The sequence below is a fragment of the Hordeum vulgare genome, chromosome 7H (assembly GCF_904849725.1).
Source record: "Hordeum vulgare subsp. vulgare chromosome 7H, MorexV3_pseudomolecules_assembly, whole genome shotgun sequence".
Taxonomy (NCBI): Eukaryota; Viridiplantae; Streptophyta; class Magnoliopsida; order Poales; family Poaceae; genus Hordeum; species Hordeum vulgare.
The window spans coordinates 609,113,634-609,127,136 of NC_058524.1; the positions used below are offsets into that span (position 1 = coordinate 609,113,634).

Consider the following 13,503-nt stretch of genomic DNA (forward strand, 5'->3'; position numbering starts at 1 on the left):
AGCTCAAGAGTCAACACCACATGTTCATATCTGAGCCGTCGACATCCCATGATTCACGGCACAATATCAATCAAGGAAACCAAAGATTGATGAAATAGTCCAGTCAAAACTTCTCTCCTGTACAATTTTATTTCTTGTCAACAGCATCTATGGATCTCATATACACTTTTCGGTATCTGTTTGGTGCCCGGATTCTACACATTATTACAGGGCGATGGTGCAGCGCATGCAGAGCCATCGGCTACAAAAATCCTAAGAGATCAAAAAACGTATAGGCAGTAAAATTAGGGTTCAAACTCTCATCTATGGTAAAATTGATCAGCATCATCAGCAAGACTGGACTCTTCACAAGTTGATAGCTTGATATTTCATAATTTACCTTCTTGGCCTGAGTAATGGTAGCCAGCGCCTGAACTGAATTTCACATCCTCACAGATCTTGCGTCAACCAAAAGATCATCAGCACCAACCACTTGAGGCTTGTTCAGCTTAGGCATCTTGTAACCATTTCGCATGCTTCAGAGTCCAGCGAGTTGATTAACCCGTGCCGAAAAACCATTCATGCCTCTGTTGCCGGTGTGTGCCAACAAACTGAGTTGCAATGGCTTGCTGCTGTAATTGTTTCTCACGCCGAAGATTTTGAAAAACTCAGCTTCTTGGCCCATCAAGCCACTGGCCCCCATACAACCATCATGTTGTGATTTGTGAACAGTGATCTGGCAATTCAGCTATCCAACCACGCCGAGCTCACGACATGTTAAGTATATCTCTCCCGGTAAGCTTAGTTGAAGAAATAGGTAGATGTGAGAACTTCTCTCACATCAAAATTCCCTTGGGCTGGGCAGGGAGGAAACTCTACTGTCGGAAATAATGTCTGAAACTCTTCCAATAGCTGGATAGAATATAAGATATAAGAGAAAGAGCATTAGGAAATAATCTACTGATACAGTTGAACAAAGTATTGCTTGCTTAAAAGACACTTGATGCAGTCCGGCAGCATACATTTTCAAGAATTGGCATGCTGTACAGCTCCACAAATTGCTCCCTCAAGATCTGATTCATTTTATCAACATCACATGCATGCACCCAAAATGAGTCATGCACTCCTGCAGCCAAAACACGTCAACAAAAGGCAACATAAATTATTTACGGACAAACATCATAAGCACAAGCAACGAAAGTAAAAAGTTTTTGAAGTACAAATTTGACTTAATTTGCATTATTTATTGGCTGTTTGATACAAAGAAATCGTGACTATCTTTCACACTAAAATTACACCATATGCCCTTAAGAGAGCTTAGATTCTGGCCAACTCGTTGTATTTGGGGACTGTGGAGCCCCTTTTAGCAAAATCCTACACTATTCGATTTGCACAAATATACTGAAACCAACAATTCGTAATGCTGACAGAACACTAACAAGAATAAACGTGTACTCCCTCCGTCCCATAATACAAGACATTAATACACCCAATATACTCACATATTGAATGTAATAACGTCTTATATTATGGGACGGAGGGAGTAGAACATAGCACATTACCCAACAACAAGAAAAGGAACCTGACATCCATGATTTACCAGAAACTTTGTTTTACATCAAGCTTATTCTTATCTGATATCTATGAACGGAACACTTGCCTCAGTGGCAATGCATGGAACGGTCAAAAATGTAAAAGGTTAGCAGCTCCTGCTGCTGGGATGCATACCAGTAGCAGGTACTCCCTCCGTCCCAAAATAAGTGACTCAAAAATGACTCCAATTTACACTAACTTAGTACAAAGTTGAGTCATTTTTGAGTCACTTATTTTGGGACAGAGGGATTATAACATTTTTCCTAAGGTCTGGTAAAGGATAACATGGACATTTTGATATAAAGATAAGTTTAAAGGCAGTGTCAAATTTTAGTTAAATGTATTAGACCAAACTCATCAAAGACAAAAATCCAGTTCATTCTACTTCCACTGTAGTAATAGCTTAAGGTTGGTTAGTACTGGGAGGAGGTTTGCTACTAAAATATTTATGCTAGCAATGGAACCAGAAATCAGAAAATACCCGCAAAATGAAGACCAGCCTCTTTGCAAGTAATCGCCGTCATCATCATATGTGAACTATCAAGAGAGTGCACAAAATTCGGTGGAAATGCTGCCTTTTGCCTTTGGGTTGCAATCTAAAATTAAATGGCAGTAAATTAACCATGATAGTGGGAATAAGCACGGAACAAGTGAATAAAGTATTACTTACTGCATCGCCCTCCCGTCGTAAAGCCAGACATTGCAAAGAAGTTCTTATCTGCACGATGGTGACCATATTGAAACAAATAACACAAATAGTGTTCATAAAATGGCAATGAAGGGGCAAAGTCAAAGTAATTTAATATTTTATCTTGAATGTGTCTCAATCCTTCCTAAAATGCCCCTTCCACACATTGGGCACTTCTTTGAAAGAATTATATGAAGAAAATAAATACATGATCCAGATCAAAGTACAATTAGCTTATGTTTGTTTTCATGTATGAACCAATAGTGTTCTTCAACTGGCATTGCAGTGATGTTTCAAAAGGTGCATAACCAACATGTCATTTGCACAAATGAGTAAGAATGCTCTCTCAAAGGAAAGTGAGCAAGAATAACCAACACAAATCAAGGATCAGGCATACTGCTTGTTCAGTGCAGATATACAAAAAATGCACATATATGCAGTCAATAAGTAACTCACCATATAGTTTTTATATTTCTTGTACGGCTGAACAACTGGAAGGCCAACAGGACTCGTCCATCTGACAGGTTGATTTTTTGAAGCAATCATCTATGAAGAAATGAAACACTGTAAGAGCCTTTTGATGTCTCAACTCAACTACCAAAGAAGCATGTACAGAGGAAAATGTAATGCCCCACTTTAAAATTGGATGCCTGTAAATTTTAAATCAACTGAGAAAATTATGATTCAAAACAGACCATATACCTTTGCACAGTCACCAAGCCACGCCATTATACCACGGGCAGATTGGAACATTTGTCCAAGTGCATCCAAAGTTACCTTCATCAGAGATTCAACAGTCACAGCATGTCCTTATCTCTCAAATGAAATCAATAGGGGGCAAGGGAAAAATGTGCTACACATAAATTGTGAGCGCATGCTTAAGTGCATGCCTAGCATGATTAAGCTCTAGGTGTTTTCCTATCGCCTAGAGCCTAGGCGCGCCTTTTTTATCAGTGATAGGGGAGTTAGAAAAAGCCAGTCTTTCAGATGCAAACAAAGTACTTACCCTGGCAGCATAGCAGGACACATCATAGAGCAATTTCTCATCTGTAATGTGCCCTTTCTCTTGAAGCCTTTTCATAATTTGCTGGCGAGCACCGATAAATGTGACACCATAAACTGACGTCATCACAGTCTGCTTGACCAACTTCCTATCCACCTGTAAGCTACCAATGTCCAGGTCCTCAACTGTTTTGTTAAAAAAAAAGTACACAAAGAAGAATATTTCTTGAATGAGGCGGACCGGGGGAGGGAGAAGACTAACCTGATCGACTAAAACCCTTGCTAATGGAACACTTGGGTCGGTAGCAGGATCTTTCATCGAGTCTTCCCGTACAACATTTAGTACCCTTCATTCATGTTTATGCCAAAACATTATCAATTTAATAAACTGAGTGCACTTGGCACTGGAAAATGCATTATGAAATGAATAGTCTAAAAACTGGTTAATCGTTAGATGACACATAAGCTAAATATTATAATCTATTCAGGCAAATTAATAATTGGAAAAGGAGAGCTGAGCATGGTGACAGCCTCAGCACTCGTCCAGCCCACCAGGGTTCAAGGCCTGGCCTCTCTAAGGTACCTCAGTGTTATTTCTAATAAAAATGAGATGTTGGTAGAACCTGTTGGTTGAGTTTTTTTAGCAGTTACAGAAAAGAGTTCCTTAGTCACAGCCAACTACTTTTATTTCAAGAAGCAAAATATATAGATTCATGGACTCTTTTTTGTCTTCATACACAATTGTCATCGCTTCTGTTTTGATGAAGGAAATATTTTGTCAGCTGATCTAAAAAAAAGCTGACTTAATGCTAAAGGTGAAATTTTTCCCTAAGACATGTAAAATCTATTTTCTAGTAGTTTCTACATGATAAGATTCAGTTATCAGATAACAACCTGCATAAGTCAGCTCAGAAATATAATCAAACCAGACATGTACAGAGCTGTTTTGAACAACTGGACAATGGAGCATGTAAGAGATGTTGGTTGATCCTTTTGTTCACACACTTGAGTTGAGAGGAAAATAGGGACAACCCGAAATGTAGTGCATACAAGAATCAGAGAGGGGGAAGGGCGGCACCTAGCAGCTATTTCTGAGTAGATATCTGCAGGTTTCTCTCCAGGAACCAAGTTGACAGCTGCCGCGCCCATCTGTACAAAGACAATTTTCAAGTATTTATATCTGGATAGTTCCACTATAAAATTTCATGAAAAAATAGCATGCAAACAAGAACAGAAGTTCTGCGACCTAGTTGATTACTGCTAAATTGCAGACAATAAACAAAATTTATGTAAAAAAACAGTGCACTTGACCATATAATTACACACAAGCACAAAGTGCAGGCTCTATTTTACCATATCACGGGTAAAACAAAAGAAGTTCAGGCTGAGTGATGCTCAGTTGGTATAGCAGGGAGAACTTACGTAGTCCCTTCCAAGAGCGGCATAGTGTTGTAACCCATTGCATGAACCATCCTGATAGATGACAAATGTAACAAGTAATTAGTAATTTCGTGACAAATGCTGGCTGGGCAGAGATATCTCAAACCAATTGCCACCATAACTAAACACTAGAGCACCATGCAATGACTATGTCCAGAATTTCCTATCGCTGTGTAGGGTAGAACAATGTCCCATTATCATCTACACATAACAAACTCTAGTTCTTCCTATTAGATTCGGCGCTTATAAGATTTATGGTGGGCAATAGGAGTCTAGGCCCCACTCCAAAAACACAAGCTTCAGGAGATAAAACTTAGATTAGGAGCATGATCTTCCTCTAAAAGGTAAGAAAAATAAACATTGTCAACTAGTAGATGGTGCATAGAATTTACAGCGAAGCCAGCACAGCCTGATCAGGAGTCAATAGAATATTCAAAAACTAACAAGAATAGGTGGCTGCAATGTTCCTAAACATAAGGGGTAACAGTGACAGAAGCTGCCTGAACAAGATATACTGCAGCAAACTCAACAATATTTTAATTGTAATGGGCAATATTTACTTATAAAACAAGATGCATCTGAAATGCTGCCATTTGATTAATTGAATTTCCAAAATAAAACAAGATGCACAAGAATGTGGATGTGCCAACAGAAGCGTGTCATTAAGCAACTAATCATGAAACTTATTGCGTCAATATTGGCACTTCTTCTATTGCAAAAGCATGCCTAGTGCACATACTATATTAAGTTATTAACCTTGCTTAATCCTGGGATATTGGCCTTTCTCTATTTGTCTATTTACAGGTGATGATTTATGTAATGTTGACACCCACACGAGAGCGCCTCATTCTCAACGAAGACAATACCTGATGAATAGGTAGGTGAGAGACAGCAGCATGAGGTGATGAACTTTTCAAGGCATCAGAAAGATCTATGCATGCAGCTAAACATTGAAAAGGATCCTCGGCATTAATCCACCAACAGTTCCCATCAACAGGATTTGCTGCTGAATCAAATATAGCAGGCAACCGATCCTCCACAAACGCTAGTTTGCTCTCATGAGTAAGCTTTTCAATGCCTCCACCATATTTGTTGGCCAAATGTATCTTCAACCAGCGTAAACCAGATTTTCCGAGTGGCCGCCCTTCACCATACTCTAGAACACCTCGGCATAGATCTGAACCTAGGTGACTCAGATGTGGATGCATAGGGTATGCACGACCACGGAAATCTAGATTATGAGGATAGTAGAAGCCATCCTCCTCTCTCATTTTACGAGCAACCTATTCACAAACGCAGAAAGAGTGTAGTTTCAGTAATGGCCTAACATATTAAAAAATGTAGACCGTGGTATCTAAGAAAATAAGAAGAACGCCTCTTTATAACACAAAACACATACAGAGAGTTTTAGTTCTGTATCACATCGCTCAGCATGCAGTTCGCGGTTAGTTTTCTTTGTCTTCTTTACGCTCCACCTCCATTTCTGGATTTCATCTGGGTCCTCTGTTTCAGGTCGTTCAGGTAGAGGAATCTATACACAAAACAAAGCGCAAACATGTAGTGAAAAACATGTGTGGCCACTAGAGCGTTCTATGAAAAATGGAAAGAAACAAAGTATTTACAATGTCATAATTGACCATATGCAGTTGACTCACATTTTCCTTATCAACAAGTCCTGCAATCCCCCCACCACGACTCCAAATAGTCTCAACAACGTCATGTACTCTTCTATTCACTCTCCATTTAGTACCCCCAAGGATATCTAATGCCTGCAATATGACAATGCTTAAGACTGCTTTCATTCAATAAAAATTAAGCAAGCACAAATGAATAAACATCAGAAATAATCATTAAAGCAGGAAGAATATCTAGAACATGCTGTTATGAAACTAAAACTCACTACAGCAATAGAGAACTTATACGAAGTGTTGATGATGTGCCGCTGTGCCAAGGGAAACAAGTTTATAAGAATATAAATGCAGGCTGCATCAAAGATGGGTGGTCAGCAAACCTCGAATACTTTTCGCAGCTGTTTTCTTGGAACACTCTTAATGGCTTCCTTCTGATCCTTCACACCGTGTGTCCGCATAACATATGAAGGAAGAAAAAGGTGTCCACCTTTATCATAGCTGAAACAATACATGGTTGGCAAATGATCATCGGACAGAAGATGCGATCAATTATATCATCTAATTAACTGCAAATCGCTACTTCAAATATTGATAAGATAGCAAATACCCAACATAATTAACTGAAAAAGAACAACTGCACGAATCACTAGCATACCCCTTCCATTTTGTAGGAGGTACCAGCATAGGGAGATAGGGTATTTCCACGTGTCTGGCCTGCAAGAAATTCAAACTTCTAAATGTGTGTGAAGCATTTCCATTGAACAAATAAAAAACAAGAAAATGGAATCTGCAATGCATCGAGCACTGCAAGTAAATGTTTCAACAAACTCGATGGGTTGACACTTGAGAAAATCCAGATTATAAGGGGGGAAAACAACTGGATGACCATTTTTTAAAGGTCAAACGTATATATTCATCCAGAAAAGAACAGCATAGCGGTGCAACACAAGCTTACAGTGCTTTCAAACCCCTCATGCACAAGAGGATCACACTCTATCACGAAGTGCTTCTTCTTTAGTCTCCTGCTCATTGAGGAGAAATGTCAGAATAGATCTACCCAATCTAAGCAAGCAGATGATACTGACACAACAGTACATGTCAGTGCGAACACAAAGCATGCAACAAAGGCAAACACTGGGAAAATGTGCAGCCCTACCCATTTTCTACAATAGGCTTTCGCAATACATGCTTAAATGCCGGTCGAAAATCAGGAGAATTGTCTGGTGTTTGGTTGGCTGGTGACTGCACAAATGCTGAATCCAATAACAATTCAATCAGGCGAGTTCCTAGCTGCAGTCACAAAAGGAGGATCATCTTTCATAACACATTAGAGAAAATTCTATACTTGTAGGTATGCTATCCGGAAACAAACCTTCACTTGGGCTTCTGCACCCCATTCCTCCAATTCAATCTCTTGTTGCACAAGCTTCTGTGCTTCAGTCAATTTTCGTCTCCTCACCAAGCTCTTAACAAGTTTCCGGCATTTTGCCTGCTCCTTGTCTAATGCTGGATCATTTTCACTTTCATTTTTGCTCCTAGTTTTTCTCCTAGTCTTCTGAAAGAAAGCCTGGACTTTGTACTGCAGAACAATAGATAGCTTTCAAAACACAGAAAAATCAATTGCCACTAAGGGAACACTGTGTGGTGACAACTGAAATGGCAAAGTGAAGAACCTATAATAGCATCAAGTTCATCCTAATGAACGTGATCAAACTCCAGTCATTTACAACATATACACCTCTAGCGCACAAGAAGAACAGCCGAGGCCTGAGCCAGAGGAAGATGAATCCCTAATCAAAGGCTTTGTCATCCATAAATATAATACAAATCTAGCGCACATGATTTCCGATCTGGCAATCTGACATCATGTCACATGGTCAGTGCCAGAAAACCTATTGTGAAACAGGCAACATAGATGCCATCGCCGCTTGGTGACCAGCTCACAAGATGTATCTATTGGATCTTAATAAACAAAGTAGGTCAACAACTTCATCCAGCTATCCCACCACGACACAATTTGGAGATAAAAATATTCTAACCAGTTCCATAATGTCCTCAGTTCCTCCAATTTGTTAACTTCATTACATTGCCAAATTTCTCATTGGGCACTTTCGATCAAGTCAAATTGTTTGCCAGTCAGATGGAAAGCACAAGGAAGTGAAAGCCCTGCACAACAGCGCCTACAGTCCATCTATCTACATTAATTACACTAATGTCACCCACCACTAAGTCTAAATCTCACATTGTGGTAAACGAGCTATTTCTAAGTCATACAAATAGATACAGTATAGTATATCGGAAAAATATTGTCTGCCATGAAAGCGCGCTTAGAAGCGGGCCATGAATAACAAACCTCGCGCTCGACGGCCTCGCCGATGGAGTGCGCGGCCTGGACGACGCGGACGCTGCCGCAGCCGTCCTTGCTGGACATGAGGAGGCCCATCATCTTGTGCATGACGATGACGGCGACCTTCTCGGGCGGGAGCAGGAGCAGGTACTTGGCGTAGACGTGCTTGACCCGCTTGCGGCGCTGCACGTCCTGGTCCCTGGCGACGGCGTCGCGCAGCGGCTCGAACCAGCCGAGGAAGAGCGACTTGACGTAGGGCAGCTGCGGGGCGAGGTTGCGGTCGAGCATCTCGCGCTCGAGCTGGCGGTACTCCTCGGCGGCGCGCGCCCAGGCCTCCGTCTCCGCCTTGACCTGGCGCTGGCGCAGCCGCCGGTGGCCCGCCCGCCGCGCCCGCTCCCGCTCCTTCCCCCTCTCGAGGAGCGCCGCCAGCTCCTCCTCGGCCGTCGGCGGCGGGGCGGGGGAGGGGGGCGGGTGGGGGATCTGGTAGGAGTCGGCGGGGGAGTTGAGGAAGGCGAAGAGGTCGAGCCAGTCGAAGGCGTCGGTGTTGAGGGGCGGGGGCGCGGGGAGGATGGGGAGGAGCGTGACGGGGCGGGGCGGGGGCACGGGCGCGACGGCCACCATGGGCGGCGGCGGCGAGAGGCGGCGCAGGCGGGGGCGCGGCGGGGGCGCGCACGTGGAGATGGGGGCGAGCAGGAGAGGCATACGCGCGCCGCCTTCGGCGATGGGCTGCGCTCCGGCGGCCGGAATTGGGAGCCGGTGGGGTGGAGGAGGTGGGGGAGGAGAAACCTCGGTAGAACCTTCGAGGGAGGGAGGAGACCGAAGGGGGAGGTGATAAGGGGGCTTGGGGAAAAAATATCGGGGGTTTGGAGGGGGGGGAGGGCGCGCGCGTGGCCGTTGGATCGCGTCGGGCTGGTATCTGACGGTGAGAGTTTGTGTCAACCTCGCGACTGGGGCTGTGTAAACGTGGAGGGGCCTGGCGGCTGGGCGTGGATAAGGTTCTCTCGCCCTGGTAATAAGTTTCTGCTGGTTCTATCTATCCCTTCCATTCCATGCTTTGGAGAGGAGGAGCGGCTCTCAACGCTGGTCTTGGTGCAATGCCGCGCGAATTCGGGGTGCAGTTTGGGGGGTTTGAGTATGCATTTCTCAATCTCCATGTGACCACATGAGATGGCTTCTTCACAGGAGAAGAATAAACACGTTTTGTAGACACATTCTGAGCACCAGCAAGTATGCCACGGTTTCTAAGATGGAGATTCCATTGACATACACTGACGGAACCAGAAACTATATAAGGCCAACTCCACCACGCGATCCCAAACGGACGTCCGTTTTGCCCGGATTATGTCAGTTTGGGTAGGGCGATGGGGTCGTATTCGGGTGTGTCCTGGGATGCGTGGACGCACGGATGCATCCGTTTGCCCTATCATGTCCGTCAGGGCCTAAAATGCCCATATTTTTGTATCAAAACAAGTTTCCACATCAACCCAATCGAAATTGTCTCTAAATAAAATAGTTTTACAACCAGATCGAAATTGTCTTGAATGAACATAAAATGAACCAATACATCTATTGGTTGTCAATATGATCCCACATGTGTTCAACCAAGTCATTTTAAAGATCCAAATGAGTGTGTCAATCACGCAGCTCACGATGAAACTGGACAAATTGTTGAAACGTGGTCGGTTCTTGGTGCGGGGGCTCAACATTTTCACCTTGATAATCAAATCCTTGGTCAAAGATACTGTCATCACGCTCGTCCTCGACGATCATGTTATGCATGATCACACAAGCAATCATCACCTTCCAAAGCTTCCTTTCATCCCATGACAGTGCAGGGTTTCGAACGATACCCCATCGGAATTGAAGCACATCAAAAGCACGTTCCACATCCTTTCTAGCACTCTTTTGCATTTGGGCAAATTTCTTTCTCTTCTCACCTTGGGGGTTCGAGATTGTCTTCACAAAAGTTGACCACTGAGGATATATACCATCAGCTAGATAGTATCCCTTGTTGTACTGGTGGCCGTTGATCTCAAAGTTGACAGGTGGGGAGTGGCCTTCTGCAAGCCTTGCGAATATTGGAGAACGCTGCAGCACGTTGATGTCATTGTGAGAACCTGCCATGCCGAAGAAAGAATGCCATATCCAAAGATCTAGCGAAGCCACCGCTTCTAATATGACAGTGCACGCTTTGACATGCCCCTTGTACTGGCACAGCCAAGCAAATGGATAGTTCTTCCACTCCCAATGCATACAACCTATGTTGCCAAGCATGCCTGGAAAGCCTCTAGCTGCGTTGGTCGCCAACAATCTCTCTGTATCAGCGGCAGTTGGCTGCCTCAAGTACTCAGGGCCAAACACCTCGATCACAGCCTGGCAGAACTTGTACATTGACATCACATATGTTGTCTCACTCATACGCACATACTCATCCACCAGATCGCCTGGAATTCCATATGCAAGCATGCGGATGGTCGCGGTGCATTTCTGGTAAGAGGAGAATCCTAGCTTGCCAAGGGCATCCGTCTTGCACTCGAAGTATGGGTCATGAGCAACCACTCCCTCTCGGATACGACTGAACACATGCCTTGCCATACGAAAACGGCGACGGAATTTATCTGGCTTGAAGAACGGGGTGTTCGCAAAGTAATCGACATAGAGGAGGGCCTGCCCTCTCTCCCTATTGCAGTTCAGGTTGGGAGCACGGCCAGGGAGTAACCCCCTGTACTGAGGAAGCTGTCGTTGAATGTGGTCGTGAACCACCAGTGCAGCCACCATAAGATCTTCATCATCCGACGACGAATCGTCCGATGAACAAATGAATGTGGTCGTTGAATGTGGTCGTGAACCACCAGTGCGGCGGGGGCGCGCACGTGGAGATGGGGGCGAGCAAGAGAGGCATACGCGCGTCGCCTGCTGCGAGGGGTTGCGCTCCGGCGACCAGAATTGCGAGCCGGTGGGGTGGAGGAGGTGGGGGAGGAGAAACCTCGGTAGAACCTTCGAGGGAGGGAGTCCGAGAGGGAGGAGACCGAAGGGGAAGGTGATAAGGGGGGTGGGGAAAAATATCGAGGGTTCGGAGGGGGAGGGCGCGCGTGTGGCCGTTGGATCGCATCTGGCGCTTCGTCCTTGTTGCTCAGTAGTGTGAGCCACATGAACCTGCAAAGGTCATCTACGAGAAGCAGAAAGTACCGGCGTCCGGAGGGAGTCACCGGGGTTATTGGCCCACACAGATCGCCATGCACCAAGTCCAGCGCGTGCTCCGCTCGATAGTGTGCTTTGTCCGGGAACGGTGCCCGACGCTGCTTGCCGGCCAGGTGATGTCTACTACGCAACCTTCTCCTTGTAGACGTCGTTGGGCCTCCAAGTGCAGAGGGTTGTAGGGTATTAGCAATTTTCCCTCAAGTGGGTGACCTAAGGTTTATCAATCCACGGGAGGCGTAGGATGAAGATGGTCTCTCTCAAGCAACCCTGCAACCAAATAACAAAGAGTCTATTGTGTCCCCAACACACCTAATACAATGGTAAGTTGTATAGTGCACTAGTTCGGCGAAGAGATGGTGATACAAGTGCAATATGGATGGTAGATATAGGTTTTTGTAATCTGAAATTACAAAAACAACAAGGTAACAAAAGTTAAAAGTAAGCACAAACGGTATTGCAATGCGTGGAAACAAGGCCTAGGGTTCATACTTTCACTAGTGAAGCTCTCTCAACAATGATAACATAATTGGATCATATAACTAGCCCTCAACATGCAACAAAGAGTCACTCCAAAGTCACTAATAGCGGAGAACAAACGAAGAGATTATTGTCGGGTACGAAACCACCACAAAGTTATTCTTTCTGATCGATCTATTCAAGAGTCCGTAGTAAAATAACACGAAGCTAATCTTTCCGTTTTATCCATCATAGAGTTCGTACTAGAATAACACCTTAAGATACATATCAACCAAGACCCTAATGTCACCTAGATACTCCATTGTCACCTCAAGTATCCGTGGGCATGATTATACGATATGCATCACACAATCTCAGAATCATCTATTCAACCAACACATAGAACTTCAAAGAGTGCCCCAAAGTTTCTACGAGAGCGTCAAAACGTGTGCCAACCCCTGTGCATAGGTTCCCAATGTCATGAACCCGCAAGTTGATCAACAAAACATACATCAAGTACTCACATGAATCCACGTGTGCCAACCCATATGCATAGGTTCCCAATGTCACAAACCCGCAAGTTGATCACAGAAGATAGACTCGAGCAAGACATACATCAAGTGTTCTCAAAGACTCAATCCGATAAGATAACTCCAAAGGGGAAACTCAATTCATTACAAGAGGGAGAGGGGGAAGAACATCATAAGATCCAACTATAGTAGCAAAGCCCATGGTACATCGAGATCAAGACATCTGAAGAACATGAGAGAGAGAGATCAAACACATAGCTACTGGTACATACCCTCAGCCCCAAGGGAGAACTACTCCCTCCTCGTCATGGAGATCGTCGGGATGATGAAGATGGCCACCAGAGATGGATTCCCCCTCCGGCAGGGTGCCAGAACGGGCTCCATATTGGTTTTTGGTGGCTACAGAGGCTTGCGGCGGCGGAACTCCCGATCTAGGTTTCTTTCTGGAGGTTTCTGAATTTATAGAAATTTGTGGCGGTGGAATTGCGTCGGTTGGGCCCACGAGGAGGTCACAAGCCTGGTCGCCACCACCTAGGGGGGTGGTGGCGGCGTCAGGGCTTGTGACTCCCTCGTGGCCCATCTGACCTTCTTCCAAAGCTTCGGGGGTCTCTTTTGGTCCCAAAAAAATCATCGTAA

The 13,503-nt window shown here is 44.5% G+C and overlaps 1 protein-coding gene across 1 annotated transcript; it reads right to left on the reverse strand.

The window, feature by feature from the left end:
* Positions 1–95: 95 nt before the first annotated feature.
* On the reverse strand, positions 96–9,472 carry LOC123407275 (DNA-directed RNA polymerase 3B, chloroplastic-like). Its single transcript, XM_045100377.1, has 19 exons — positions 8,687–9,472; positions 7,706–7,912; positions 7,490–7,623; positions 7,289–7,355; positions 6,989–7,047; positions 6,714–6,831; positions 6,358–6,471; positions 6,102–6,233; positions 5,569–5,985; positions 4,685–4,735; positions 4,341–4,411; positions 3,525–3,609; positions 3,267–3,419; positions 2,963–3,037; positions 2,717–2,806; positions 2,243–2,290; positions 2,054–2,168; positions 1,002–1,105; positions 96–891 (listed from the first exon to the last, which is right to left on the reverse strand). The coding sequence occupies exons 1-19, from the start codon at positions 9,380–9,382 to the stop codon at positions 781–783; spliced, it is 2,847 nt and encodes a 948-aa protein (XP_044956312.1). The 5' UTR covers positions 9,383–9,472; the 3' UTR covers positions 96–780.
* Between the last annotated feature and the right edge of the window lie 4,031 nt (positions 9,473–13,503).

What these genes read in the sequence shown, in the direction of transcription:
- LOC123407275 (XM_045100377.1), bottom strand. Translation starts at nt 9,382, where the DNA reads ATGCCTCTCCTGCTCGCCCCCATCTCCACGTGCGCGCCCCCGCCGCGC. An exon ending in GTGCAGAAGCCCAAGTGAAG is followed by an intron (nt 7,624 to 7,705) that starts GTTTGTTTCCGG and finishes TTGTGACTGCAG; the next exon opens with CTAGGAACTCGCCTGATTGA. An exon ending in GCATGCCAATTCTTGAAAAT is followed by an intron (nt 892 to 1,001) that starts GTATGCTGCCGG and finishes TATTCTATCCAG; the next exon opens with CTATTGGAAGAGTTTCAGAC.